This window comes from Ahaetulla prasina, chromosome 1 (assembly GCF_028640845.1).
Source record: "Ahaetulla prasina isolate Xishuangbanna chromosome 1, ASM2864084v1, whole genome shotgun sequence".
NCBI lineage: Eukaryota > Metazoa > Chordata > Lepidosauria > Squamata > Colubridae > Ahaetulla > Ahaetulla prasina.
The window spans coordinates 376,647,429-376,673,257 of NC_080539.1; the positions used below are offsets into that span (position 1 = coordinate 376,647,429).

The 25,829-nt window shown below is 50.2% G+C and overlaps 1 protein-coding gene across 1 annotated transcript in view; it reads right to left on the reverse strand.

Moving 5' to 3' along the window:
* Positions 1 to 498: 498 nt before the first annotated feature.
* ACSBG2 (acyl-CoA synthetase bubblegum family member 2) overlaps positions 499 to 25,829 on the reverse strand; it is a 44,187-nt gene continuing 18,856 nt past the window's right edge. Inside the window, exons 3-15 of the mRNA XM_058163724.1 lie at positions 22,196 to 22,251; positions 21,300 to 21,541; positions 20,935 to 21,023; positions 19,912 to 20,032; positions 17,613 to 17,693; positions 16,578 to 16,727; positions 14,652 to 14,828; positions 11,403 to 11,584; positions 8,720 to 8,953; positions 6,225 to 6,442; positions 4,572 to 4,711; positions 3,431 to 3,677; positions 499 to 2,435 (exon numbers count right to left, since the gene is read on the reverse strand). Coding sequence (XP_058019707.1) covers positions 2,347 to 2,435; positions 3,431 to 3,677; positions 4,572 to 4,711; positions 6,225 to 6,442; positions 8,720 to 8,953; positions 11,403 to 11,584; positions 14,652 to 14,828; positions 16,578 to 16,727; positions 17,613 to 17,693; positions 19,912 to 20,032; positions 20,935 to 21,023; positions 21,300 to 21,541; positions 22,196 to 22,251 — 2,026 coding nt within the window. The 3' untranslated portion in view covers positions 499 to 2,346. The remainder of the gene's footprint in view (positions 2,436 to 3,430; positions 3,678 to 4,571; positions 4,712 to 6,224; positions 6,443 to 8,719; positions 8,954 to 11,402; positions 11,585 to 14,651; positions 14,829 to 16,577; positions 16,728 to 17,612; positions 17,694 to 19,911; positions 20,033 to 20,934; positions 21,024 to 21,299; positions 21,542 to 22,195; positions 22,252 to 25,829) is intronic.

The window sequence follows — 25,829 nt, forward strand, 5'->3', positions numbered from 1 at the left end:
CTGGGCACAATGAGACTATATCTGCTGAAGAAAACTCCGTATTGGCGACAGGAAGGGCATCCAGCCAGTAAATACTCACCTCCATTCAGTAGCCCAGACTTCACCCCATATGAGATTATGGGGTTTTTAAGATTACATACATACATACATACATACATACATACATACATACACATAATGTGTGTGTGTATACATAGACGTCATGTTTATGTAGTGTCTATTGGAGGTGGTGACCCTTTGAGAGTTGTATGGAACAAAAATTCATTTTAAGGTATACCAATTATTGTACATTTAAAATGACAATAAAGTTATTCTAAGTCTTTTTTCAGTGCTGTTGTAACTTTGAATGGTCACTAAATGAACCGCTTCACAGTACTTTACAGCACTTCTGTGAGCCTTCTGCCTGTCCCATTAACCATGGTTTTGTGGGGCTTGTGGTGCAGGCAGAAGTTCACCCGGGACATCCTTGAGGGAGGCTACAAAAACACTCAAGACCGGTTTTTAGCTTGCATCTTTTTTTATTCTGAAATATTTTCCTGACATGATTCAAAAATGCCTTAGACAAACCTGGGACCACATAAAGAACAGCAGGCCCTGAAACAGATGGGTGGAAAAATAGGCAGAATTTCTACTTAAAATGTCTTTCCTGGCTTTTGTGTCCTGATTTCCTGGGACTCCACTTAAGAGAAGCTGGAAGATCAAGAAACCGGACCCCAAAATTTGAGGCAACACTAAGCCAGGGAAGGAGAACTTCAAAGCTCAACATAACCACGCTTGCAAGAACAAGGTGAGTCTGAAAAGCTGTAAGCCAACATCTGCATATTTTGCAAAAAAATATATATTTAAACTTACAATATGCGATGACCATCTCCAGCTTTGGACGGCCTTGAAAACACTTTTAAGAAAAAACATTCCTGATAAAAATGGACAAATTCATCACATTTGATTCCTTAAGACCCGTTTCCTTCGCACCCAATTAATAAATACAGGGAACTCCTATTATCACATTTACAGGGAGAAGAGACGACCTCTGTGGCAGCCTTTAAGTCTTCCCACAAAAACAGAGCAGCCATTAACCTTTATCAAACATGCCCCCTCCACTCATGTTTATACTAGAAGCTAAAAGTGATTTGGTTTAGCTCACACTATTAAAAATTATAATCTATGATTGCACCCCGCGCTTCCTTTAAGAACCCCCCCACACCCGGTTGCTCTTCACCTTATTTCTTACCAAACATCAACATTAAATAAGCCCCACTTTGCACAGAAAAGCGGCTCGAATTCGCAAGGGCACACTTTTGGCTCTTCTACACAATTTGCTTTTTGAATCCAGAGCAGTACTTGCAATTTTATGTAGATTTAATGGGGAGCAGGCACAGCTGAGCAGCCTAACCCCCCCCTTAGCCCCCCCCCCCATGTAATTCAGCTGGAATTTAGGTTCTATGTAGAACAAGTGCAGGTTAAAGTCTGGCTGAACCCCAAGTTGAAGTTAGATCCTCACCCAGCTTCCCAAAACTGTTCCCAAGACACTTGTGAGCAAGGTAAGGGAGATTTCTGCCCATTCCTTCCTTCCCCACTGGGAAGTCGGTCCCCCTGGCACAAGAGGGGCAATATGGAGCCCATGATTTGCTCTCAAGTTGAACCTCGCTATGTAAACGCCCCCACCCCCCCACAAGTAAGAACCACGAGAAGACTTTTAAGTGTGCCAGACTTTCTTGCAGGAACAAGCGTTACCGCCGTGTGTGCAACACGGACACGAGCCGTCTGTGGAAGGAGAAAAAGTGCCCCATGCAAAGACTCGCCCAACAGGCTACCCCATGGCACTGTAAGAACACATAGTGTCCACCCACTCTGTGGCATGGCTGCAATGTTTTCCTTTGGTAAAAAGAAAGAAAGAGAGAGAGGGGGTGGGTGGGGAGGGAGGAAGAAGGAAGGAAGGAAAAAAGACAGAAAGAAAGAAAGAAAGGGAGGGAGGAAGAAGGAAGGAAAAAAGAGACAGAAGAAGGAAAGAGGAAGGAAGGAAGGAAGGAAGGAAGGAAGGAAGGAAGGAAGGAAGGAAGGAAGGAGAGAAACCCTGAGGTTGGTACATTCATTTCGGGAAGAGGGACACTGGGGTCGAAACAGCTGGCGAGGGTCATCCTGAGGCTTCCCACCGGCACAGCCAGAGTCCGAAGTGCAGAGGAGCCTCCTGTCTTGGGGGAAGGCAAGAGGAGACGAGGGCTGTATTGAAAAAAACCTCATTTATCAAGGGAAGCGACGGGGGGCACCTCGCCTCCAGGAGGACTCCCCGGTAAAGATGCTGCACTTTGAACAGAGGCCGGCGGCGGAGAGACGGGGCATCCTCGTTCAGAAATCCGTTGTTTCCGAGTAGAGCTGTTGGATTTGTTCCTGATACATCTTGGCTACCACTGGCCTCTTCAGCTTCATGGTTGGGCCTGGGAGGCAGACACAGGGGGTCACGTTAACGCCAAAGGCCCACCACCCTGCCCTCTCTCCCCCTTTCAACTTTTCCCGAGGCTGTGCAAAGCCGAGATCCAGAGGAAATTTCTTGCAATGTTTGGATGGACTGGGGATGGGGTGGGGGGGAGGATGCTCCTTGATCCCTTAACATAATGAGGATGGGCTACCAGCCCCCCCACCCACCCCGGTGGACGCCGCACAGTGGATAACTCAGAGCTAGGAGCCTCGTTGGGGGTTGCCCCAATGGACAGGCAACTTTCCTGAGGTCGCCTTAAAATCTTTGAAGAAACACCCAAGGCTAAGATTCTGCCCTGGAGTAAGGCAACAACTCCTGTTTGGAAAAGGGAGCAGGGGGTCATCCTCTTTTAATTTAGCATCTCGGAGGACGAAGGTTAGGGCAAGGATGTTTAAACCATGCCCGCCATCCCCAGACCTTTCTCCTCGTAAGACTTAGCTAATCTCTTTGGGCACCATTTATCTTTCTGAATGAAACAGCTAAGATTCTCAGCTAGGTGGAATTTGGGATCTTGTATATTATCCCGGTTCAATTCTACTTCTTGCGTCCCCAAACTCGGGCCCTTGAAGATGGGTGGGCTTCAAGCAGTGGTGAAATCCAATTTTTTTTTACTACCGGTTCTGTGGGTGTGGCTTGGTGGGCATGGCAGGGGAAGGATACTGCAAAATCCCCATTCCCTCCCCTGGGGGAAGGATATTGCAAAATCTCCATCCCCACCCCACTCTGGGACCAGCCAGAAGGTGGCATTTGCCAGTTCTCAAAGTACTCAAAATTTCTGCTACCGGTTCTCCAGAACCTGTCAGAACCTGCTGGTTTGCACCCCTGGCTTCAAGTCCCAGAATTCCCCAGCCAGCCAGCGATGTTCAAAAACGCTGCCTTGTGCCATCTGACACCCCCCACACACACACCCAGCAGTCTTTGCTCACCAAGTAGGAAGTCATGCCAGCTGCTTACCAAGTTCGCCACTCTGGATGGAGAAGTCCTTGCTCAGGAGGAGCCATTTCTGGATTTTCTGAGCGTTGGAGGTGGCTCGATCGTTGACTTTCATGACCCCCTTCTGGATGGCGGTGTACACAGCCACGTCTTTGTTCCCCACGATGTCAGAAACCTTGGTGGATTTGCTGCCCAGTTTCTGGCAAAACTCCACAGCTTCGGGCGTCAGTTCGTCTTCCGAGATCCCGGTTTCTAAGTTCATCTTGCACTACAAAAGCAGAGGAGCATTGGGGTGGCCATAGGAAGGGGTGCAGTGCCACCCTCTGGTGGCGGCTGGCCCTGCCCTAGTGTTGCCCAGAAGGGGGGGGGGTAGCTGAGAAGGGTTGTGTGGGCACCCACCCATTCAGACAACGCGGGAGTACAAGACAGAGCTTGTAATTCGAAGCAGAGGGCAGAAACGTTTGCTCCCTTGGAGACGTTTCTGGACCCTCAGAAATGATCCTTTCCCACCAGGGATCGGTGGAGCACAGAAGGTCGGGAGGACTTTCTCCCTCCCCCTCAGCTTAGGATCAGCCCCATCCTAGTGACTCCTTGGGAGAATTTATAACCAAGCATTAGAAGACTTAAACTGTCTGCAGAAGAATGACTCCACAGCTTTCAATTCAAGATCCTAGTCCTCAAGCTTTCAAATCCTGAAGATGAAAGGTGGATTTTTTGGAAATCTGGACTGACACCCTCAAATTATGCCTTCCCCAAAGGGGTGACTCTCAGGTCAACCTTCTAGAGCGGTGTACCTCCATTTTGGCCACTTTAAGCCGGGTGGACTAAGATTCTCAGCCAAGTGGGATCCCCACAGATCCTGTTTATCGCCCCCTTTCAATTCCACTTCTTTGCGTCCCCAACCGTGGCAGCTTGAAGATAGACGGACTCCAACTCTCAGAATTCCCCAGCCAGCCATAGCTTTGCTGGCTGAGGAACTCTGGGAGTTGAAGTCCACAAGTCTTAAAGGAACCAAGGTTGGAGACCCCTGCCCTAGAATCTGGCAAACGGTTCTGGGAAGCCCAATTTGGATCATCAAATTGAGTTCGTCTCCCCCACCCCTCTGGGCCCCGGGGTGCCTGGTGGGGTGGGGTGGGGGGACAGGAGAAAACCCAGCACTCACCTTTAGGGTCATCAGCATGACGAGATATTTGGCTTTGTCTCCCACCAACATAACGTTGCTGAGAATGGGGATGGCCTCCTTGATAGCATCTTCAATCGGGACTGGCGGAATATTCTCTCCCCCAGCAGTGATGATGAGCTCTGGAACAGAAATGGCGAAGGCCTTGGCATCAGGACACCCCCCCCCCCTCCCAGAAAAGCCCCTCAGTTCACGCTTGCCGTCTATGGGATAAACCACAACTTGCTTGCTGCAGAAACTGGTAATCCCTCACCTTCCCACCTGTTGTGCCTCGCCCGCCCTCCTCTCCTCAGCCGGGCCCCTCCCATCTCCTGCTATCTGAGCCAGAGACTGATAGTGAAGAAGAATGGCCTGGCATGCCTCCAGCCCCCAGCCCTGGCACCATGCCCGGACAGACTGAGCAAACAAACCTCCCTCCTACAGCGTGTGAGCACGAAGCCAGCACGTGTTAGAATTGCCGGCAGCAGATCCGGAGGAAGGGAATTTACAGTGGACGGATCCTCGCTTCCGGAGAATGGAGAGGCGACGTCAGCAAAAGGAAGGGAGGGGCAGGCCTGGATAAGTGCTGAGTCATGGAGCCACACCCCATGGCCTATACAAAGGATCTGCTTTCTGGCATTCCTTGAGTCAGGCAAAGTCTCATCTGGTTGCTGAAGTCACACCTTGGATTCCTGCCTGCCCTGAGAACTCTGACAGGAATTTGGCAAAGCTGCAGAGGCTTCGTGGCCACGCTTGATACAGACTTCCCAGACTCGGCCGTCAGAGGAGGAGTGGGACACGACACCACCATTCCTTTAGTGACCGCTCCAAATTCCAATCACCCTGGAGAAAGTGACTTATGACTGGTTTTCACCTTTACGACCGTTGTGGCACCCCACAGTCTTGTGTTCAAAATCGAGGAGCTTGGTTTCGGGTCGTCCCAAAGGTGCTTTTTTTCAAGAGGCAACTGGACTTTTGTTTTTCTTTGAAGACGTTTCGCTTCTCATCCGAGAAGTTTCTTCAGCTCTGACTTTCCAACCATCCTGTCAGAGCTGAAGAAGCTTCTTCAAACAAACAGACAAGAAAGTCCAGTTGCCCCCTGAAAAAGCACCTTTGGGAAACGGAAGGATTTATATTCCTTGCAGACAGCTGGTCATTTGCATTCTTTGAGAGAGTCATTGAGGCCACCTGGAGGTTAACCTCAGGGTCACCTTGGAACTGCTGAAAGGATTGTGTTGTGGAGTTGTGCTTTTTGCAGGATGTTCAACAGTTCCAAGAAAGCTCCATCCCCATTTGCACCAATCGGGTGACCCTACGGACAGAGACAAACCTCCAAGTGGCCTCAACGACTCTCTATAAAGGATACAAATGACCAGCTCTGCCTGCAAGGACTATAAACCCTTCCCTTCCCCACCATCCAGGCAGAGCTGAAGAAGCTTCTTGGATGAGAAGCGAAATGTCTTCAAAGAAAAACAAAGGAAGTCCAGTTGCCTCTTAAAAAAAGCACCTTTGGGACAACCAGGACCCTGAACGACTGAGAATCTTCCTAGATATTTGGTCACCAGTATCTATTCCTGACGGTTGCAGCACCCCAGGGGCAGAGGGACTGTGACCTTCCCTGGAGACTTCCTCTCATGATCCAGGGGGCTGGATTACCTTTGATCCTCCCCGTGATGTACAGGAAGCCGTCCTCATCATGCCGGCCCAGATCCCCAGAATGGAGCCAGCCCTCGCTGTCGATTGCTTCCTTCGTTTTGTCTTCCATGTTCAGGTAGCCCATAAAGATGTGGCGCCCAGCAAAGCAGACCTCGCCGACACCATCCTGGTCCGGCTTGAAAAGCATCGTCTGGCAACCTGTAATCTCCTTGCCGCAGCTGGGGGGGGGGAGGAGGGGGAAAGGGTCAAGCAAAGGGTCAAGCGTGCCCCACACATGGACGGCCCATTGTGGTAAAGCACAGCGCAGTCTCCACACTCACAACTTGGGGTGATTATAAAAGAAAACCTCATTATTAAAGCTTGAGACCCTTGTTTAACAAAACAACGCATCCTGATTTAACAGTCTTCGGTTCAGAGATGCTTGAATGCAACAGACAATCTGCGTACAGTGTCTGATTTAACAGGCGTTCCTTCCCTATTAGTCCGTTACATCGAGAGCTTAACAGAATAACAGAACTGACGGCTCCTTGGAGCTCTCTGAGCTTGCCTGTTTTCTTGCAGAAGTTTCACTACCCTATCTAGGTACCATCATCAGTGCTAGGTAAGAGAGTTGGAAGGGACCTTGAAGATCTTCTATTCCAACCCCCTGCTCAGGCAGAAAACCTTGTTGCACTGAATTTCTGACACGGCCACTCAAATGTTTACAACTTTTTTTTTTTTTAATTTCAGAGGGTTTTTCTCCCACCACCACCACTTCGTTCAGCTTTTACTTTCCCAAACCGTAAAAATGCGAGAGGCCCGTGTTAATAGCTCACCAAGAGCCGCACTTGAAATCTAGACTTTCTGGAGTGTTTGCACAACACACACAACAATCTGCTCGCACCTCTAACGCTTGGCGGAGAGCTTTCAAATCTCAGCCAGAAGTTTCGGCACGACACAGCCGGCCGTGCCAGGGAAGCCAGCCCCAAACGGCTGTGGGGAATTCCCTCCCACCGACTTGCTCCTCTGAGCATGCAGCCCATCTCCTCCGTCTGGGAAATAAATTTTGCAATTCATCCAAGAATTCAAGAGACTCCTCAAGAAAAAAACGCCGTCTAATTTCTCCCCAGCTGGAAGAGAAACACGGGGCCGCCTCAACTTATAATGGGGTCACTCCCCCCCCCCAAAACCTGTTTATGATGGCACCCCCCAATGCTTATATCTCGGGCCCATTGGCAACTGACCTGCACTGATGGCAATTCGCAGCAGCCCATCCTCACAGGGCCACAATTGAAAATATTTCTTTTGAGGAAAATTGGCAGTTTCTAGTTTTCGGCAAAAACGGCTCCCAAAAATATAGCTCCGCTTAGTGACCGCAGCGTTTATTTAACAGCTGCCACAAAAAGGGTTGTAAAATGCTTTCTTTTCCAATCATCAAGGTCAGGCAACGGTTTGTTTAATGACTGTTTGAAGTTACAACATCACGGGAAAAAAAGTGACTTATGACCAATTTTCACACTTAACGACCGTTGCGGCATCCCCATGGTCACATGATCAAAATTCAGATGCTGGGCACTCGTCTCATATTTATGACGGTCGCCGTGTCCCGGATTCATGTGACCCCGTGAGAGGCCGTAATAGCTCAGGCTGTAAGATAGCCTGTTATTAGAACACAGCAGCCTGCAATTACTGCAGGTTCAAGCCCCACCAGGCCCAAGGTTGACTCAGCCTTCCAGCCTTCCGAGGTGGGTAAAATGAAGAGCGAGATTGTTGGGGGCAAGAGGCTGACTCTGTAAACTGCTTAGAGGGGGCTGTAAAAGCACTGCGAAGTGGTATATAAGTCTAAGTGCTATTGCTAAGAGCTATGTGGGAAGGAAGGAAGGAAGGAAGGAAGGAAGGAAGGAAGGAAGGAAGGAAGGAAGGAAGGAAGGAAGGGACAAGAGGCTGACTCTGTAAACTGCTTAAAGAGGGCTGTAAAAGCACTGCAAAGTGGTATATAAGTCTAAGTGCTATTGCTGTTCTTCCTTCCTTCCTTCCTTTCTACCTTCCTTCCCTCCCTTTTATTCCCTTTCTCCTTCTCCTTCCTGATCGGCTCAAGGTTGACTCAGCCTTCCATCCTTCCGAGGTGGGTAAAATGAAGAGGGAGATTGTTGTGGGCAAGAGGCTGACTCTATAAACTGCTTAGAGAGGGCTGTAGAGCACTGTGAAGCGGTATATAAATCTAAGTGCGAAGGAAGGAAGGAAGGAAGGAAGGAAGGTAGGTGGTGGCACAGTGATTAGAGTGCAATATTGCAGGCTAACTCACTGCACACTGTCAGCAGTTCGATCCTGACCAGCTCGAGGTTGACTCAACCATCCATCACTTTCAAGGTCGGTAAAATGAGGACCCAGATTATTGGGGTCAAGAGGCTGACTCTGTAAACCGCTTAGAGAGGGGCTGTAGAGCACTGTGAAGCGGTATGTAAGTCGAAGGGCTACGGCTTTTGCTGTGGGTGTAAGTTGAGTTTTGACCCTACCTCAATATCCTGTACGACGTTGGATACGAAACGGTGTGGGGGCCCGAACTTTCGCTCATGCCGTAGAGCTCGTAGACCACGATGTCCAGGCTCAGGAAATACTCCAAGGTGTCCTTTGTTATGGGGGCCGCCCCCGTGTAACATTTGTTGCAGCGGTCCAAGCCCAGCGCTTTTCGGACCTTTTTATAAACCAGCGCCCTAGCCAGTCGGTAATTCATCGGCAACTCATCGGACCTGCAGGAAAAATACGCATGAGGCTGGGAGCAAAACAAGACCGGCTCTCTGCCAACGGCTGCAGCCTTTTTAGGGGCTGTGCCGCCCCACTCCCCGCCCCACACACATGAATGACAAGAGGTGTTTTTTCAAAGAGGTCTCCGGAAAGCACAGGTCCGAATCACCACAGGGTAACCCTGCCTAACGGGCACGCGTAAAGTCCAGGAAAATAGTCCACAATTCGCATGGGTCAGGATGCATGGCGCGGGCATACAAGGCACAGAATTGGGCATGTTGCTCCAGCAACACGCAAGTCCTCGGGGCGGGGTTAAGTAGGCGACAGCGGTGTAGCCCTTCACAAGAGTGAGGTTGCCTCCTCATGTGTAGTCTTTCAGACCTCAGGGACCACTAAATTCATAATTTTAAATCCTGTGGACCACTAATATGATCTGCTTAATGACTGGCTGGGTGGGTGTGGCTAGGTGGTCATGTGACTGGGTGGCCATGACCAACTTAATGTCACTCATGTCGAGGGGCACCTCATCAGCCTCTACTCAACCCTCACCCTGCCCGGGCTCCTTAGGGCCCCAACTGGAAGCAGTTGTTGGAGCTAAGCAGCCGCCATGAGAAAAAGTTGGCAAAATAGCTGCTCAGTTCAAATTGGATCTGACCGAGAAGGAGGCTCAGCAGAAGCACCTCACTGAGGACTAGGAGCGTAGGCTTTCCAAGCAGAAGGAAGACCTGCAGGAGTCCAAGGCCAGGTACCGGTGCCTGGAGGCTCCGTGGACTGAGATGGTCAGCCAGTTCCAGGCCATGATGCAGTCCCACGGGAACGAGGCCCTCCGGCTCTTCACCACCAGCGGCGCTTCCCTCCAGCCTTTGCCCAAAGCCCCACACCAGGAGGCTGAAGCAGACCCCAACCTACACAAAAAGACCCCGAAGGGGGAGACTCTCTGCAGCAACACAAGTGTTCATTGCATGTATCCGGCCCAGGGGCCGTAGTTTGAGGACCCCTGATTTAGTGCAATATAGAAAATAATTTTTCTGGGGACCACCTGCCCGACTCTATGCCGTTCTTCTTAGCCATGTTTTCTAAGCCGTGTGCATGCGTGCAAGCCGTGTACGCGTGAGTAAAGGGCATGCACGGAAGGCGAGTGCTCACATTTTCAGTGTGTGGAGAACCGGTGATATAATTATGTGAAATTATGCGGACTTCAAATCCCAGAATTCCCCACGCAGCTGGGCTTAATGCCTTGCCTCAAAATAAGGTTGTAAAATTGGGTTCATCTATTCTATTATTTCTATTTCTATATTTATTTCTATTTTTCCTATATTTATTTCTGTTTTCCTATAGTTATTTCTATTTTCCTATATTTATTTCTGGTTTTCTATATTTATTTCTGGTTTTCTATTTCTATTATTTCTATTCCTATTCTATTCTACGACGTTCCGCCTTATAAGTCCTTGACTTATGACTATAATGGGCAGGCTCCGTAAGTTGAGGACTACACGTAAAACATTCTTATACAGTTTATTTTTAAAAATTTCCTCCTCCCTCTTTCCCCGTTTCCCTGTTTTTATTTTTAACCCAGGTGCCAAAGAGCGAGGGGAAGGTGTCACGTTGCAGGACTTTGTGATGCGTCTCTATTTCCACAACAAACGTCATCAAGGTAAAGAGAAAAAAAAAAAAAAGGCTTGGAGGAAATGATTTGTATTCCCAAGGAGGGACAAAGTACTTTATGTTCTCTCAAGCTCGGAACAAAAGTTCCGAGCTTGAGAGAACATTAAAAAAAAACAACATTAAAAAAAACATTAAAAAAAGTTTCTCAACGCTAGCAACTTTCACGTGTATGAACCCTTCGACTCCCAGAATTCTCCGGCCAACCAGCCGTGTGGGAAACGCTGAAATTTGACTTACAACCACAACATTTCAGCCGCTAAGCAAGACAGTCCTCGCCACCGTTAAATGAATCACAACAGTTCAGTTAACCACATGGTTGTTTAAGCGAATCCGGCTTCAGTTAAGTCAGGCAAGAAATTTGGATTCAGAGACCCAGGGTGGGGTCCTTAGGGGCAAAATGCCCTGTTTTTTAAGGGGGCTGGGCTCCTTTGATTGAACAGGCCATCTGCCCAGTTGGGTGTAGCCGCTGTGCCCAGGGAAGCAGATGGCACTGTGGGATCAGAATTGGCAGGAAGGGGCTGCAGATTAACTTGGGGACGGTCATGAAAAGTTCACGGCTTGCAGAGGCTATCGAAGCTGCTTCTCCCGTCCCTTAATTTGGGGGAACCCAAATTTTAAAAAAACCCTAGCCCGCTTTTGTACCTACCGAAAGCCTCTACCACTATTGCAAGCCGCCTCCCTTGGCGGGAAGGGGCTTTTCCGACCCCAGACCCATAGAACGCAGGCTGCGACTCAGCCACTGGCGGCATCCGGCCAGCGCTGCCCCTCCCCAGCCCCTCGGCCTCGTACCCGTTCATGCGCTTCAGGTTGGTCTCCAGCCCCACGGCTTTGGCCCACACGGCGATCTTCTTCTTCAGCGTGGAGGACTTGGCCCCCACCGACTTCATCCGCTCCTGCATCTTCTCCCACACGCGGGGGACGCCCATGAACGCCGTGGGTCTCACTTCCCGCAGCGTGTCCACCAGGGTGCCCTGCCGGACCAAGGCAAAGGAGGCGGTCAGGGGGATGAACAGAGAAGAAGGCGGGGGGGGGAGGGGGCCGCTGGAGAAAATCCCACCCGAGGCCCCAGGAATATTGGGGTTTTGGCCCCCTCCTCTTTGGGACAATACTTTCATTTATCTACATGTCTGTCTGTCTTTCTGTTTATCTATCCATCTACTTTATCTGCCTATCTCTCTGTCTATCCATCTATTTTTCTATCTGTCTATCCATCAATTTGTCTATTTCTCTCTCTATCCATATCTATATCTGTCTACCTACCTTTCCATCCATCCATCCATCATCTATCTACCTATCTACCTACCTATCATCTGTATCTGTCTGTCTGTCTATCATGTCTGTCTCTTATCTACCTACCTACCTACCTACCTATTATCTATCTAATCTTCTTATCCTGTCTGTCTCTGTCTATCCTGTCTGTCTGTCTGTCTCTAATCTTCTTATCCTACCTATCATGTCTGTCTGTCTGTCTGTCATCTCTCTCTCTCTCTCTCTACCCCTACCTACCGCATCTTCCTATCATCTACCTACCTATTATCTATTTGTCTCTGTCTATTTTTTTTTAAATTTGAATTTATATCCCACCCTTCTCCGAAGACTCAGGGCGGCTTACACTATGTTAGCAATAGTCTTCATCCATTTGTATATTATATACAAAGTCAACTTTTATTGCCCCCAACAATCTGGGTCCTCATTTTACCTCCCTTATAAAGGATGAAGGCTGAGTCAACCTTGGGCCTGGTGGGACTTGAACTTGCAGTAATTGCAAGCAGCTGTGTTAATAACAGACCACTTAGTCTGCTGAGCCACCAGAGGCCCATCTTCTATCTTCTCTCTCACACACACATACATCTTCTTATTCTACCTATCATCCATTTGTCTATCTCTGTCTGTCTGTCTGTCTGTCTGTCTGTCTACCTACCTACGTCAACCATCTTCCTCAGAAAGGGGTTCTTTGCTTCTAAATTAAGGGTTTGTGACAGCAACAACAACTGGCTAACCTCAGCAAATCAGAAAACACCAAGTAGAAACCAACCTAGCTAGCATACGGATGAGAGACCACCAGGAGATTCCACAGCCAAAATATCAACTGGGAAGTGAAAACATCTGTATCACTCACTGCCAAAACTTAACGGGCAGTTCTGGCTTAATGACGACAACACGGACTAGTCGCTCTGTTGTTAAGTAACACCGTTGTTAAATGAAACCCACTGTGGCAGACACAAGTGACTTCCCATTCGGTCATTAAGCGAGACTTCATGTGGCCATGAAAGTCGCAAATGGCGATCGGGGGACTCTGGGGTGCTGCAGCAGTTATAAGTGCCTGTCGTAATGTTTACTTTTCCAGCGCTGTTGTAACTTCAAGTAGTTGCTAAACAGAGCAGATGTAAAACGAGACCTGCCTATAAGAAGGAATCGAGTTGTACTTAAGGGAACGTTTGCTTTTCCCATTAGGGGGCAGCACCTAGCCAACCTCAGCTGATTCCCAAACACCAGGATGGTGCACCACTAGGAAATCTCACCACTGAACGTACCCATGGGGGTCACTAGAAGCTGAGCTCAAATTAAGGCCATAGTTAACTTCTCTTTCAACTCTGACCCATTGTCCAGCCTACCTCGCAGGGTCGCTGTGGTTAAAATGATCAACCTGTGGAACAACTTGCCTCCAAAAGTTGTGGGTGCTCCATCGCTGGAGGTTTTTGAGAAGAGATTAGACAACCATTTGTCTGGAATGGCATAGGGTTTTCTTCTTCAGCAGGGGGTTGGACTAGAAGACCTCCAAGGTCCCTGTTGTGGCTCTGGCCCCCGAGCCTGTCCTCATGGAGCAGGATGACTCTGAGAGTGAGGGGGAGGAGCCGACAAGGCCTCCCTCTCCAGGACCCTCCTCTCTGGCTCCGCCCCAGGTTCCAGCTGCAGGCCAGGAGGAGGAGGAGCTGACAAGGCCTCCCTCTCCTGGACCCTCCTCCTCCTCCCTGGCAACGCCCCAAGCTCCAGCTGCTGAGGATCAATCCTGGATCGACCCGAGGCAACAATGAAGAGATAAGCACGCGCAGCAGAGGAAGAGGTGTGGCAGGCTCAGAGAGTGCTGAGTCACGGAGCCACATCCCACAGGGGATAAAAGTGGGTGGAGCTGCCATTGGGCTTTGTGACGGACAAAAAACTACCCAGCTGTCGTGTCCCACTCCTCCGCTGACGGCCGGGTCAGGGAAATCCGAATCAGGCGTGCCTCCGCAGCTCTGCCAAAGTCCCAGCAAAGTCCTCAGGGCAGGCAGGAGACCAGAAAGTGACTTCAGCAAGATATGTTTAGACTTTGCCTGACTCAGAGAATGCCAGAAAGCAGGTCCTTTATATAGGCCATGGGGTGTGGCTCCATGACTCAGCACTTATCCAGGCCTGCCCCTCCCTTCCTTCTGTTGCCTCCGTCTATCTTCTGACGCGTGGGTCACTCCAGTCTGCAGCTGTTGGCAATTGACCTCCCTCAGGCTCACATGCTGTGGAGGAGGGGGAGGGGTCTAGTTGCTCCGTTTGCCTGGGCATGGAGCCAGAGCTGGGGGCTGGAGGTACTTCCTCCTCTTCAGCCTGTCTGGGCATGGAGCCAGGGCTGGGGCCGGGAGGCATACTAGGACATTCCTCCGTGTTCGGAAGCAGATAAGAAGGCCCCGGCTGTGGTGAGATCGGACGAGACACAACACCAGCGTGTGTTGCAGCTCGGTTGCTCTGGAGTTAAAGGCCTTTCTTTCCTGTAAGCTTGGCAACGGGACTGGGACACGAGTGCTTTTACCTCTGTCCGAGATTAAGACTTCAGAACTTGGCAGGCCTCTGCACGGTCGCTGCCAAGTCTTGCGCTTCCTACAGAAGAATCAGGTCTGCGTCAATAAAAGGACTGTGAAACTCGCGTTTCTCCGTGAAGTGGGAGGGGGGACAGAACAGTCCCTCCCAGAGCTGTCATTCTGTTATTCTTGCAATTGTGGGGGCTGATGTGAAAGGATGACCCCGCAAAAGCCCCCCTAAAGGGAGAAGCAGGAGACGCCAACTAACCTTCAGAGCGTCGGGCTGCGCAAAGTAGGTTTCCACGCCAAAGGTGATAGGCAGCCAAATGTCGATCATCTGCGCGGCGACGTGGCTCAACGGCAGGTAGCTGACCACGCTCTCCTGGGCCTCCAAGGCCGTCTTCAGGTTCACGTACTCTCCGGCCGCCCTGGCCGTCCACGTGATCTGCAAGGCAAAGACGGCGTGGCTGCACACGGAGGGACGTCTGTCCTCCGCGGGATCACCTCTGGGCTATTACGACACCGCAGGGAAACACAAACCCACAAAAGCTTTGCAGCCCGAGCGTTCATAAAAGTTTCCCGATCTGAAAACCTCTGCGACGATTCTCAGCCATCCAGCACCTCGTCCCAAAGGCGTTTTTTTCCCCACCCCGAGAGGGAACTGGACTTTCTGGTTTTTCTTTGAAGAGGTTTCGCTTTCTCATCCGAGAAGCTTCTTCAGCTCTTCAATAATGCAGATGAACGGAAGAAGCTTCTAGGATGAGAAGCGAAGCGTCTTCATGGAAAAAACAAGAAAGTCCAGTTGCCTCTTGGAAAAAAAGGAAGCACCTTTGGCACCGATCTGAAAACGGACTTAAGAGGCTAGAAAGGAAAGGAATCCTTCTTCGCTTGAGTAAAAAAAAACAAAAACCCAGCAAATGCTATTTAAATTACGTCAACCAGAGAAGGGCTGGGAAGAGCTTCAAATATTCAAGGTTTACTCAAGGTTTATATTTACAAGTTTCTTCAGGCGCTCATCTAAATGCCCCACGTGTGCTTAATCCTCACCTCCAAAGGCAACTGAGCTTTCTTTTCCCTTGAAGACACTTCACTTCTCATCTGAGAAGCTTCTACAGTTCTTCAATAATGCAGATGAATAGAAGAAGCTTTTTGGATGAGAAGCGAAAAATCTTCAAAGAAAAACCAGGAAAGTCCAGTTGCCCCTTGAGACAAGCGTGACCTGGATGCCCGAGACTGTCCCTAGGCACTAATTTAAATTATTAAATGCCCCGTACAGCTTGGTCTGCAAAAGGCAGGAAATGCAGTAATGCCTTTTGCAGTCAGCTCATTTGCTCCTGCAAAACTCGAGGGGAAGAAAAAGACAAGATACAGATCGTTCTCGACTTATGACTTAGCGCACCCTGAGAACCCCTTATGTGACGGAGGCTGGTTGGGAGACAGGAGGGCGGCCCTTTCCTGGCTGAGCGGGCTTCAGGAGGAATGGAGCAACTCGCCATGGCTCGCTAGCCACAGCTAACTCCCCGCCGGACCATTGAACAATTCAATGATTTAAAATAACTTTTAAAAAAATATTTTACTTTTTGTCATTCACGTTTCACTGTCCCTCCTTCTGCATCCTTTCTTCAATTATTCTAATTCCACCAGTTCTTTAATATTCGGTTCTTATAACTTTCTCTAACTCTCTGTAACTTTTTGTTGCTATCAGTAAGGGTTAAATTGCAACCTATGACCATCATTTGTGTTGTAAATGTTGTACCTTTGATGAAGGTATTTTTTTTTCTTTTCTTTTCTGTACACTGAGAGCATATGCACCAAAACAAATTCCTTGTGTGTCCAATCATACTTGGCCAATAAATTCTATTCTATTCTATTCTATTCTATTCTATTCTATTCTATTCTATTCTATTCTATTCTATTCTATTCTATTCTGTGGACTATGCGCTTGGAAAATTGGATGCTTCGGTACCTGTACCTCGAGAACGTGGATTTTGGCAATCATGAGGACATATCCGAAGACCCAAATCTTCCTTTTTTTTTATGTATAGCACAAGGGTGTAATAATGTATTTTCTTTTTTGTTTGTTGGAAAAAAGTAATAAAAAAATTAAAAAAAACAAAACTTGCCAAGGTTGGAGACCCCTGGCCTAGACTCCACCCACCCACCCACCCCGGCTCCCAGACAAGCAGGCACTTACGTTGTCGTGGCTGAGCATGACTCCTTTGGGGTTCCCCGTAGTCCCCGAGGTATAGATGATGGTGCAACACTGGTTGGGCTTCAGGCTGGCCAGGACCTTGTCCAGCTGCTCATCCGGGACGGAGCTGCCCAGGGCCATGAACTCGTCCCACTGGCCGGAAGGAGAAAAACCCACAGCCTCGCGTGAGAAGAAGGCGGCCAGACCCACGTTGGTGCATTGGAAGGTGTGGGGCGCAAGGTTTTAGGGCCCCCGCCCCGCTTTTAAGGGAACAGCTGACTTCCCCCCTCCCTTTATGCAAATAAAGGCAGGAGGCCCCGTGGGATGCTACCCGCTGGCAGCTCCAGCCATCTGCCCGGTGCAAGGAGAGGTCTGCTCAGAGGCGCAAACTGCACCCCCCCCCCAGATCCCAGGGCTCTCCCGATCTCTGGGATCTTGTGAGGAAGTATCTCTTGCCAGAGGGAAGCAGAAGACTTACAACAGTTTGCTTAGCAATCGTTCAAAGTTAAAATGGCACCTGAAAAATGTGACTTGCGATCGTTTTTTAGTTTGGTCCTTTGTAGCATCCCCGCGGGGGTGTGTCACATGATCAAAACTTTGGATGCTGACTCATATTTATGACGGGGTGACACGATCCCCGTTTGCGACCTTCAAGGGGGAAGCCAGATTCACTCAACGACCGCGTCATTAATCATGGCAGTGATTCACTTAACAATTGTGGCAGGGAAGGTTGTAAAACTCACTTAGCAACAGAAATTTCGGGCTCAATTTTGGTCCTAAGGTGAGGAGTGTCTTGGGGTCAAAATGATTGCCGTTGGCAACCTTCCTAGCAAGCAGAGTCAATTGGGGGGGGAGCCGGATTCACTTAATGACCGAACGATTCACTTTAACAACTGCAGGGGTTTGCCTAAACACCATGGGGAAAAAAAGTCCGTAAAATCCCAAGTGCGAATTCACTTTTAACAGCTGCCTTGTTTAGCTGCGGAAAATCTGGTCGTAAGTCGAGGACCCCCCCAGAAAGGAAGGGAAGCTACTCACGCTGTAGAGGTTGGGCCGTTTCTCTTTGATGTCATCGTTGTACATGATGATAGCTTTTAGGAGAGGAAGTTTTTTCTCCACCTGGGAGCAAAACAAGAGACCCTTCACCCCAAATGTCTTCACCGGGATCCCCAATAAACCGCCTGGAAAAAAATCCCCCATTCCCTCCAGTTTGAAGTTTAGACCCACAATTACAAAGCCATTGGGGGAAATCTGGGCTGTGTCTTGCGGAGTTGTTTTGGAGACCCGGATAGGATATTCTCATTTTAATTGCAGCAAGTCCTCGTTTAGCAACCATAATTTGGACCGGTAACTTGGTCCAAATTAAGCAAAATGGTCACTAAATGAAACCACCCTCAGACTTATGATGTGTGACAGCTTTCCAGACGTTTGGAGGTCATAAATGTGAGGATCGGCTGTAAAGTTACTCTGCAACTGCCAGTGGTCGCTAAACGAGGACTATCTATATTCCTATGGTTGGAGCGCTCTGGTGCTCTTGTTTTGCTTTGGATGTCTTTCATACAGGTTAGTCATCAATTTATGACTGTTACGACGCCACTGGAAAAAGTGACTTATGACCCGTGTTTCAGACTTATGACTGTGGACGCATCCTTGTGGTCACTGGATCAAAATTCAGACGCTTGGCAACCGGCTCCTATTTATGATGCTTGCAATGTCCTGGGTGTGCGTGTGCCATGCGAACACCTTTTGCGACCTATCAAAAGGGGAAGCCAGATTCACTTAATGACCGCTTGACTCGCTTAAGAACTGCAGTGATTCACTTAAGCAAAACGGGTCAATGTTAGCTTAGTGTCTCGCTTAGCAGCAGAAATTTGGGGCTCAGCTGTGGGTTGTAAGACTTTTTTCTACAAGCCACTCTGGTGAGCATTGTTCTATTCTGGTGGCGGCATAGAAATACGTTGAATAAACCAATTGTTCTGACTCAGCTCCCAAACACGACTCACTCTCTGAAGTGAACGCAAAGATTCCTTTGTTAGGAGCCCCGGCAGCCCCGAAAAAGTTTCTCTCTCCCCGCAGGCTAACAAGTCTGTCTGCCACACCTATTCATCTCCACCCCCTGCCTTTTATCCCCAGAGCTAGAGGGTGGGGCTTTGCTAGCAGCAGTGGCTCTTCCGTCCCAAGGACCAGCCTATAGATTTCCACTGCTCTCCTCTCCTCTGCCTTCTGTGCATTGCGCCTTAGGCACTTGACCTAGCTGTTCCTCCTCTTCTTCACCAGCCACCTCCAGACCTGGGGGGCTGTTGACTCTCCATCTGAGGGCTGATGGACGGCCCAGACTCCATCTCTGTCTCTCTCTACCAGCTCTACTCCCTCTTCCCTCTCCGAGCTCTTAGGTTGCCTGGATGCTGGCCCTGACTCCCACGCCTCCTCCTCTTCTGATTGGGCCGTGATAAATTTCAGAGTGACATATAATTTGTAAGTGCAACATCCCCCACCAATTTTAGTGCGTCCAGCACACAGCTGTTCTGTCCTCCCTTCGCCTCCGTCCGAGTGATGGCTTAATTAGCCGGCACTATCAGCTCCGGCAGCAGAATAGCGAGCGTCTGCCAAGTGTCTCTGTTATCTCCCTCGACGCTGATGAGTCACCCAGGAACAAACTTCAGCTCTTAGTTAATCAGTTAATTTGCCTGCTACGAAGAGGCACAACAGCTCCCACTGCCTTTATATCCTGTTGGGTGTGGCTCCATGACTCAGCACTTCCTAGGCCTGCCCCACCCCTGCTTCTGTTGTTCCGGCCTCTCCTGCCTACGAAACCTAGGGTCCAGCCAGGCCTGACTGCCATCAGCTGGGTCTGGAGGGGTGGCCTGGGGGGGGGAAAGAGTCAGGGGACGGAGGCCTCGTTATCTCCTCCACCTGGCCTGCCTCTGGCTCCTGGAGCTGAGCCAGGGAAGCCGGTGCTCCCGAGGTAAGTCCTGACGGCCCTTCCCCCTCACTTTCCAAGTCACTTTCTGGCAGGAGGGCCGGCTCGGGGGACACAACACAGCCATCCAAAAGCCACAGTCTCAATGCAGCGTTTTCTCAACCTTGGCAGCATGAAGGTGTGTAGACTTCAACTCCCAGAATTCCCCTAACTGGGGAATTCTGGGAGTTGATGTCTGCCCATCTTAAAAGAGAGACAGAGAGTCCAACTCAAAAGGTTTGGTGGGCCATTCAAATTCCCAGAGACGTCGCGACTCCATCCCTGGAAGCCTTCAGGAAAAATCCTCTCCTGGGCAGGAGGGAGGACTAGAAGACCTCGCAGGCTCCCTTCCCGAGGCCAAGAGTCTGGGGCTCTCACCTCCAGGATTTTCTGCAGCTGTTTGTTGTTCTCCACCACTATGATGTTGGCCCCGCAATTCTCCGCGACGTAGTGACAGGCCTCGGGTGAGTTGGTGGTGTAGATGCCGACGGCAAACCCCCTGCAAAGAGAACGTGCGCCCCCTTTCAAAGCCCGCCTCCCCCCACCCACCCATTGGCAGGGGCAAAGGGAAGATCTGCTCACTGCCATTCTGGGGAGGGGTTCGCTATGCACCCCTTGGAGACTTTGCAGCTTCCACCCCAGAGGCTCCTGGGCAAGCGAGGAAAATTATCGCTAATGGTTGTGCACCAGGACGAAGACCCCCTTGCATCTTACGCAATGCCAATGAAAGCCCCTCACCCACCCACCCACTGGGGGGCAGCTTCCCACTTCCCCAGGAGGACGACGATGACTGTGGGGGTCTTTGGTGCTCGATGAGCTTGGTGGCTTCTTGCAGGCATTTCATGACCCAGCTAGGTACCGTCATCAGTGCTAGAAGGAAATGGAGTCTGCAGGGAGGTGGAAGGAGGAGGAGGAGGACTGTGGGGTCCTTGGGGGTCTTCCTTGCAGACGTTTCATGACCGAATGTCAGCAGTGCTAAAAGGGGAAGGGGTTTGCATTGACGATGTTCCCTAGTCAGGTCGTGAAACATCTGCAAGGAAACCACCAAGCTCAGAGACCCCCATTTCAACCCTGCGCTACAAATATTCTCCTTTATTGGAGGACATAGCAACCCGGGAGCAGCCAGCTGCTCAACTGGACCCTGAAGGTCTGCGGAGTCATCTCAAATTCCAAGGAAGGGGCACCCTGAGGCGGGGGGGAGGCGTCCCCCTTCAAAGGCTGGGGGAGAGACCCCTCCCCTCAAAGAGAAGAGCAGAAAGGAGGGAAGGAATGGCTGGGCTTGAACCCTCAGCCTCAGAGAAGCTGTCAAATCTCTGCAGGAGGGGAACCCCCCTTTCTTTTCCCAAGAGGGGAGGCCGGGGGACGGGTTGGCGGGTGAGGGGGGAGGGTCTTTCTCCTTACCCAGCAAAGATGGCGCCGATGTCGGCCAGGAACCACTCCAGGGAGTTGAAGCCCAGGATGCAAACGCTGTTGAACCGCCCCAGGCCCAGCTGTGGGAGAAGGGCAGAGATGTCAGCCAGACCCCTCTTCCTGCCCCCCCCGGATGCTCCCACTCGCCGCCCCCACCTCAGAGCACCCTCTACCCCTGCCCCCAAAGCCAGAAAGTTCCCCCACCCCGGATTCCCGAGACAGCCCCAGTTTCACCTTTGCTGCCCCTGCAGCCGCCCTACCTCGCAGGGCTGCCGTGAACCGATGGCGATACTGTGCAGAGAGCATGTGCGACCCCCTCCCCTCCCCAATTCTCTCCCCGCCCCCCCCGCCGAGACCTTGAGGAAGCTTTTGCCAGCCTTGCGGCACTCCTCGTAGTACTGACGGAAGGTCAGCTTGGACCACTGGCCGTTCTTTTTCGAAGCCAGTGCCGGGAAGTGGCCGTATTTCTCCACGGTGGCCAGGAAGAGTTCATGGACGGTGATGGGGGTCACGGAGCCAATGCCGCCGGCGTCCATCCGCAGCTTGACTTCTCCATCACGCTTGGTGGTCCACAGACCGCCACCTCCGGGGGCTGGCCCTGGAAGGGAGCAGGCAAGAAGAGCGTCCGGTTCTCTGAACGGTCGTAAAAAGGAAAAAATCCCCCTTCCCATCCCATGACAGGTAGTCCTCGACTTACGACGACAAGGGAGCCTGTTTGTTAAGTGGGTTTGGCCCCGTTTTACGCCCTTTCTGGAACCCCAGGGGTTAACTACATCGATGCGGTTGTTAAGTGAGTCACATGGTTGTTTAAGTGAATCTGGAGTCCCTCGTGGACTTTGCTGGTTGCCAGAAATTCCCCCCCCAGCCCTCCCCCCCAAAAAGGTCGCAAATCCCATTTCTTGTGACTGCAGGATATTGCAGCCGGTCATTAAGTGAGCCGGCGGCCAAGCATCTGAATTGGCAATCACTTGACTGTGACAGGGGCACCGTGGTCAGTGTGAATACAGGTCGTAAGTCACTTTTTCCGAGGCCGTCGTTACTTCGAACCGTTGGACGCAAGTCGAGGACTCACATGTATCGGCAGTCCTAGACTTACGACTGTCCGTTTTAATGACGGCTAACATTACGACGGCCTCGTAAAAAGTTTCTTACTCCGACTAAAAGTGGCCGTGCTTGAGAAACACCGCGCTAAACCGCAGCTGCCAGCTAGCTCTCGGGTCTCCTGGTGGTGTCCTTTCCACCGTTTTCCTACCTTTCGACATCTCAGCTTCCGGCTCCTCCGCGGACTGCTGGGGCTGGGGCTTAGCTCTGCAGGAAAACCAAAAGAAAAAGTTAGACCAGGGGTCCCCGGTTTCCCCCCCCCCACTCCGTCCCCTACTACCGGGCTGTGACCTATTCACAAGTGGGCCACGTTAAGTGGCAGGCTGGCACAGAAGCGCATACAGCTCCACTTGCAAGCGAACTCTGCACGCACATGTGTGTCAGGGCCAAGCCCATTGCTTGTGTGGTTCCCCTCTCTTCCCCTCACCCCGGCCCGCCGCAAAGTTTTGGGACCACTGAGCCAAATTATTTGTCCCCCAGGAGCAAAAGAAACTTCACATTTTTCCCTGCGTCCCTGAGCCACTGTGTCACTTTCCCAGCTTCATCCCCCTGCCCCCCCCCCGTGAGGAAACTCTCCCCCCACCCGTCCCCCACTCCTCAGGATCCTGTCCCCAATCGAGGGAGGAGGGCTGGAAAATGGGCACAGAATATTCAGGAACCAATAATGTTGGCAACATGGGAGAAAATCTGGGTTAGAAATGTTAAGTTTACACAAGCACAGAATTTAAGGGAAAACTTTTATAAGATGTTTTATAGATGGCACTTAGATCCCAAAAAATTATCATGTATGTATCCTGATATCCAAACGAAATGTTGGAGGTGTGACTGTGATGACGCCACATATTTTCATATTTGGTGGACTTGCAAGAAAATTAAGGCCTTTTGGATAAGAATTTGGTGGATTATTCAAAATGTCCTGAAGAAGAAGATAAAGTTCCTGCCGCAATTTTTCCTTTTGGGAATTATAACGGATTGTACAGGGATTGAGACTAAATTGATTCTGAACTTAATAACAGCAGCAAGGCTGCTGATCGGACAATATTGGAAGAAAAAAGAGTTACATACAATAGAAGAATGGATATTGAAAGTTACTAACTTGGCTGAGTTGGCAAAAATCTCAGCTTTTTTGAAAGACAATACGCAGGAAAGATATTTAATTGAATGAAAAAAATGGATTGATTATTTACAAAACAGATATCAGATTAAGAAATATCAGATTGCCTTTGAATAATTAGGAAGTATTATTTTATATAATGGGGGGGGTTGGGAAATGAAAAGATTTGGATGAGGTTAATTGGATTAGAAGGGAAAATTTTACACTATGTTTGGTTTATGTATAACAATACCTTGTGATTGACCCGGGAAGCGGGGGGGGGGGAAGGGGGACAGGTTGTACCCTCATTCAGTCCATGGGCAAAGCACCAGCTGCTAATTCAATACCACAGCCAGGGCAGGGCAATTTTGAGCAGGCTCTTTTGGGGAGGGGGATGCAGAGAGCTCCCCCTAAGTGCCACCAGTCATCCCAGTCATGGGACTCAAGCCCTTGATTTCCCTAAGAGGGGAGAGGAGAGATGGGGCTCTCGAAGCAGGGAGGCAGGCACCCCAGGGTCAATGCCAGCATTGCTGCCTGTGCCGGGGGGGGGCGTGGGGGGGAATGAAGCCCACCACAAAATAGGGAGCGGGGTTTCTGCAACCTCCAGGGAGCTGCAACCAAGCCACGGTTTCTAGAGATCTGCAGCATGGATCCCTCCAGGGAGAGCCGCCCTTTCACCTCTGCCCTTGGCCAGACGGGTGGAAAATTTTACCACTTTTTCTTTTTTTACAATGGTTGCTCACGGAACCATTAAGTTAAACAAATCCGGTTTCCCCAATGGCCTTTTTTTTTTTTTTGTGGCCAAAAATCAGCAAAATAAAAAAGGAGAACCAATCTCCATCATAGGATTGCAGGACTCTGCGACTGGTCATAAATTTGAGACAGTTCCACTCTAGGACCGTCTCTTGACCTTCCGAATCGGAACGGAGGCCCTGCAGCAATGCCCCTGGGTCAGGGATCCTCACCCACATATCCAGAAGGATTTTGCCCCCAAAGAAAAGGATTTCTCCTTAGTTGGTTGTCTCCTTGATGGAAACTCATGAAGGACGGAAGCAACCTGGAACTAAGGAGAAAGTCCCTGAAAGTGAGGACAATTTAACTAGTGGAACAGCTTGCCACTAGAAGTTGTAGGTGCTTCGTCACTGGAGGTTCTTAAGAAGAGATTGGACAGTCACTTGTCTGGAATGGGATAGGGTTTCCTGCCAGAGCAGGGGGTTGGACTAGAAGACCTCCGAGGTCCCTTCCAATACTGTCATACTCCGAGGTCCCTTCCAATACTGTAATTAATCAGCGGAACGGCTTGCCACCAGAAGTTGTGGGTGCTCCATCACTGGAAGTTCTCAAGAAGAGACCGGACAGCCACTTGTTTGGAATGGTGCCGGGTCTCCTGCTTGAGCAGGAGGGGTTGGACTAGATGATCTCCAAGGTCACCTTCGAACGTGGGTTACTCCGTTGGGACTGTCTGTCAATCTTCTGACTCAGAATGGAGACCCTGAAGTGAACGAACTTCCCCCAGGACTCCGCCAACTTCCTGACCTTCGAACCTTTCGCCGCGAGCTTAAGACACATCTATTTATCTGCGCAGGACTGGACTAGAATTTTAAATTTTGAATTTGGTTTTAATGGGGTTTTATTATTTGTATTGCTATTTTTAAATATTCGGCCTTATTTAATAAGTTTTTTAATTGATGTTTTATTTTGTATTTATATGTATGTTTTATCTGGCTGTGAGTCCCTAGGGAGATAGGGCGGTATAAAAATGCGAAAAATAAATAAATAAAATAAATAAAAGTGATACCTCAGGGTCTGGGGGGGTCTTTCACCCAGTTACCGGGAAAGAATTCTGCCTCTATGGAAAATGACTGTCCCCCTGCCCCCCGTCTCGGGGGGGGGAGGAATGACCCCCTCCACTTCCCCATGGTCCAGTTTCTGTCCTTGTTGGGATTAGCAGTGGCAGCCTGGCTTCCACATCCGCCGTGCAAACACAATCCCACCGAGACACACCTGGGCCCTGTCCTGTTGTTCCTCTCCTGTAGCAGGTGGCACAGCGGTCGGCTGTTTCTTATTTGGCATCTTTTAGTGTTGGGACTTGATGGGCTGTGACAACTGGTCTTCCGGAGAGCCCCGCGGTGCCCCAAAAGGGCACCCTCTCCCTGCCCCCGGGCAGGAGGGTGCCCTCCGCAGCGATGGACAGCTGCTTTCTGCCAGCCCCAGAGTTCCAGAAGGGCTGGTTGTGACCTCACCCGCAGCGCCAGCCCTCCGGGGTTCTGCCCTTGCTGGCAAAAGGGCTGGTTGGAGCTACCCTGGGCAACGGGGGGGCAAACTTCACGCTGCTGCTCCAGGCGGGGAACAGCAGGCTCTACTTAGGCAATGGACCCCCATGCCAAGCCAGCTTCTTCGGCAGCCCCCGTGCCCTCAATGCTGCCAGGCTCCTGGGCAGAGGTTTCTCCCAGAATTTGCCAGGCCCTGTGGCTGCCAAGAATTTTATGTCCCTCTGACATTATGCCATTCAGGATCTTCTTTCTTTTTCTCTCTCTTTTTTCTTTCCTTCCTTTTTCTTTCCTTTTTTCTTCCTTCCCTTCCCTTCCTTTCTCTTTCCTTCTTTCATCTTTCCTTCCTTCTTTTTATTCTTTCTTCATCTTTCTTTCCAACTTTCCTTCTTTCTCCTTTCCTTCCTTTTCTTTTTTCCTTC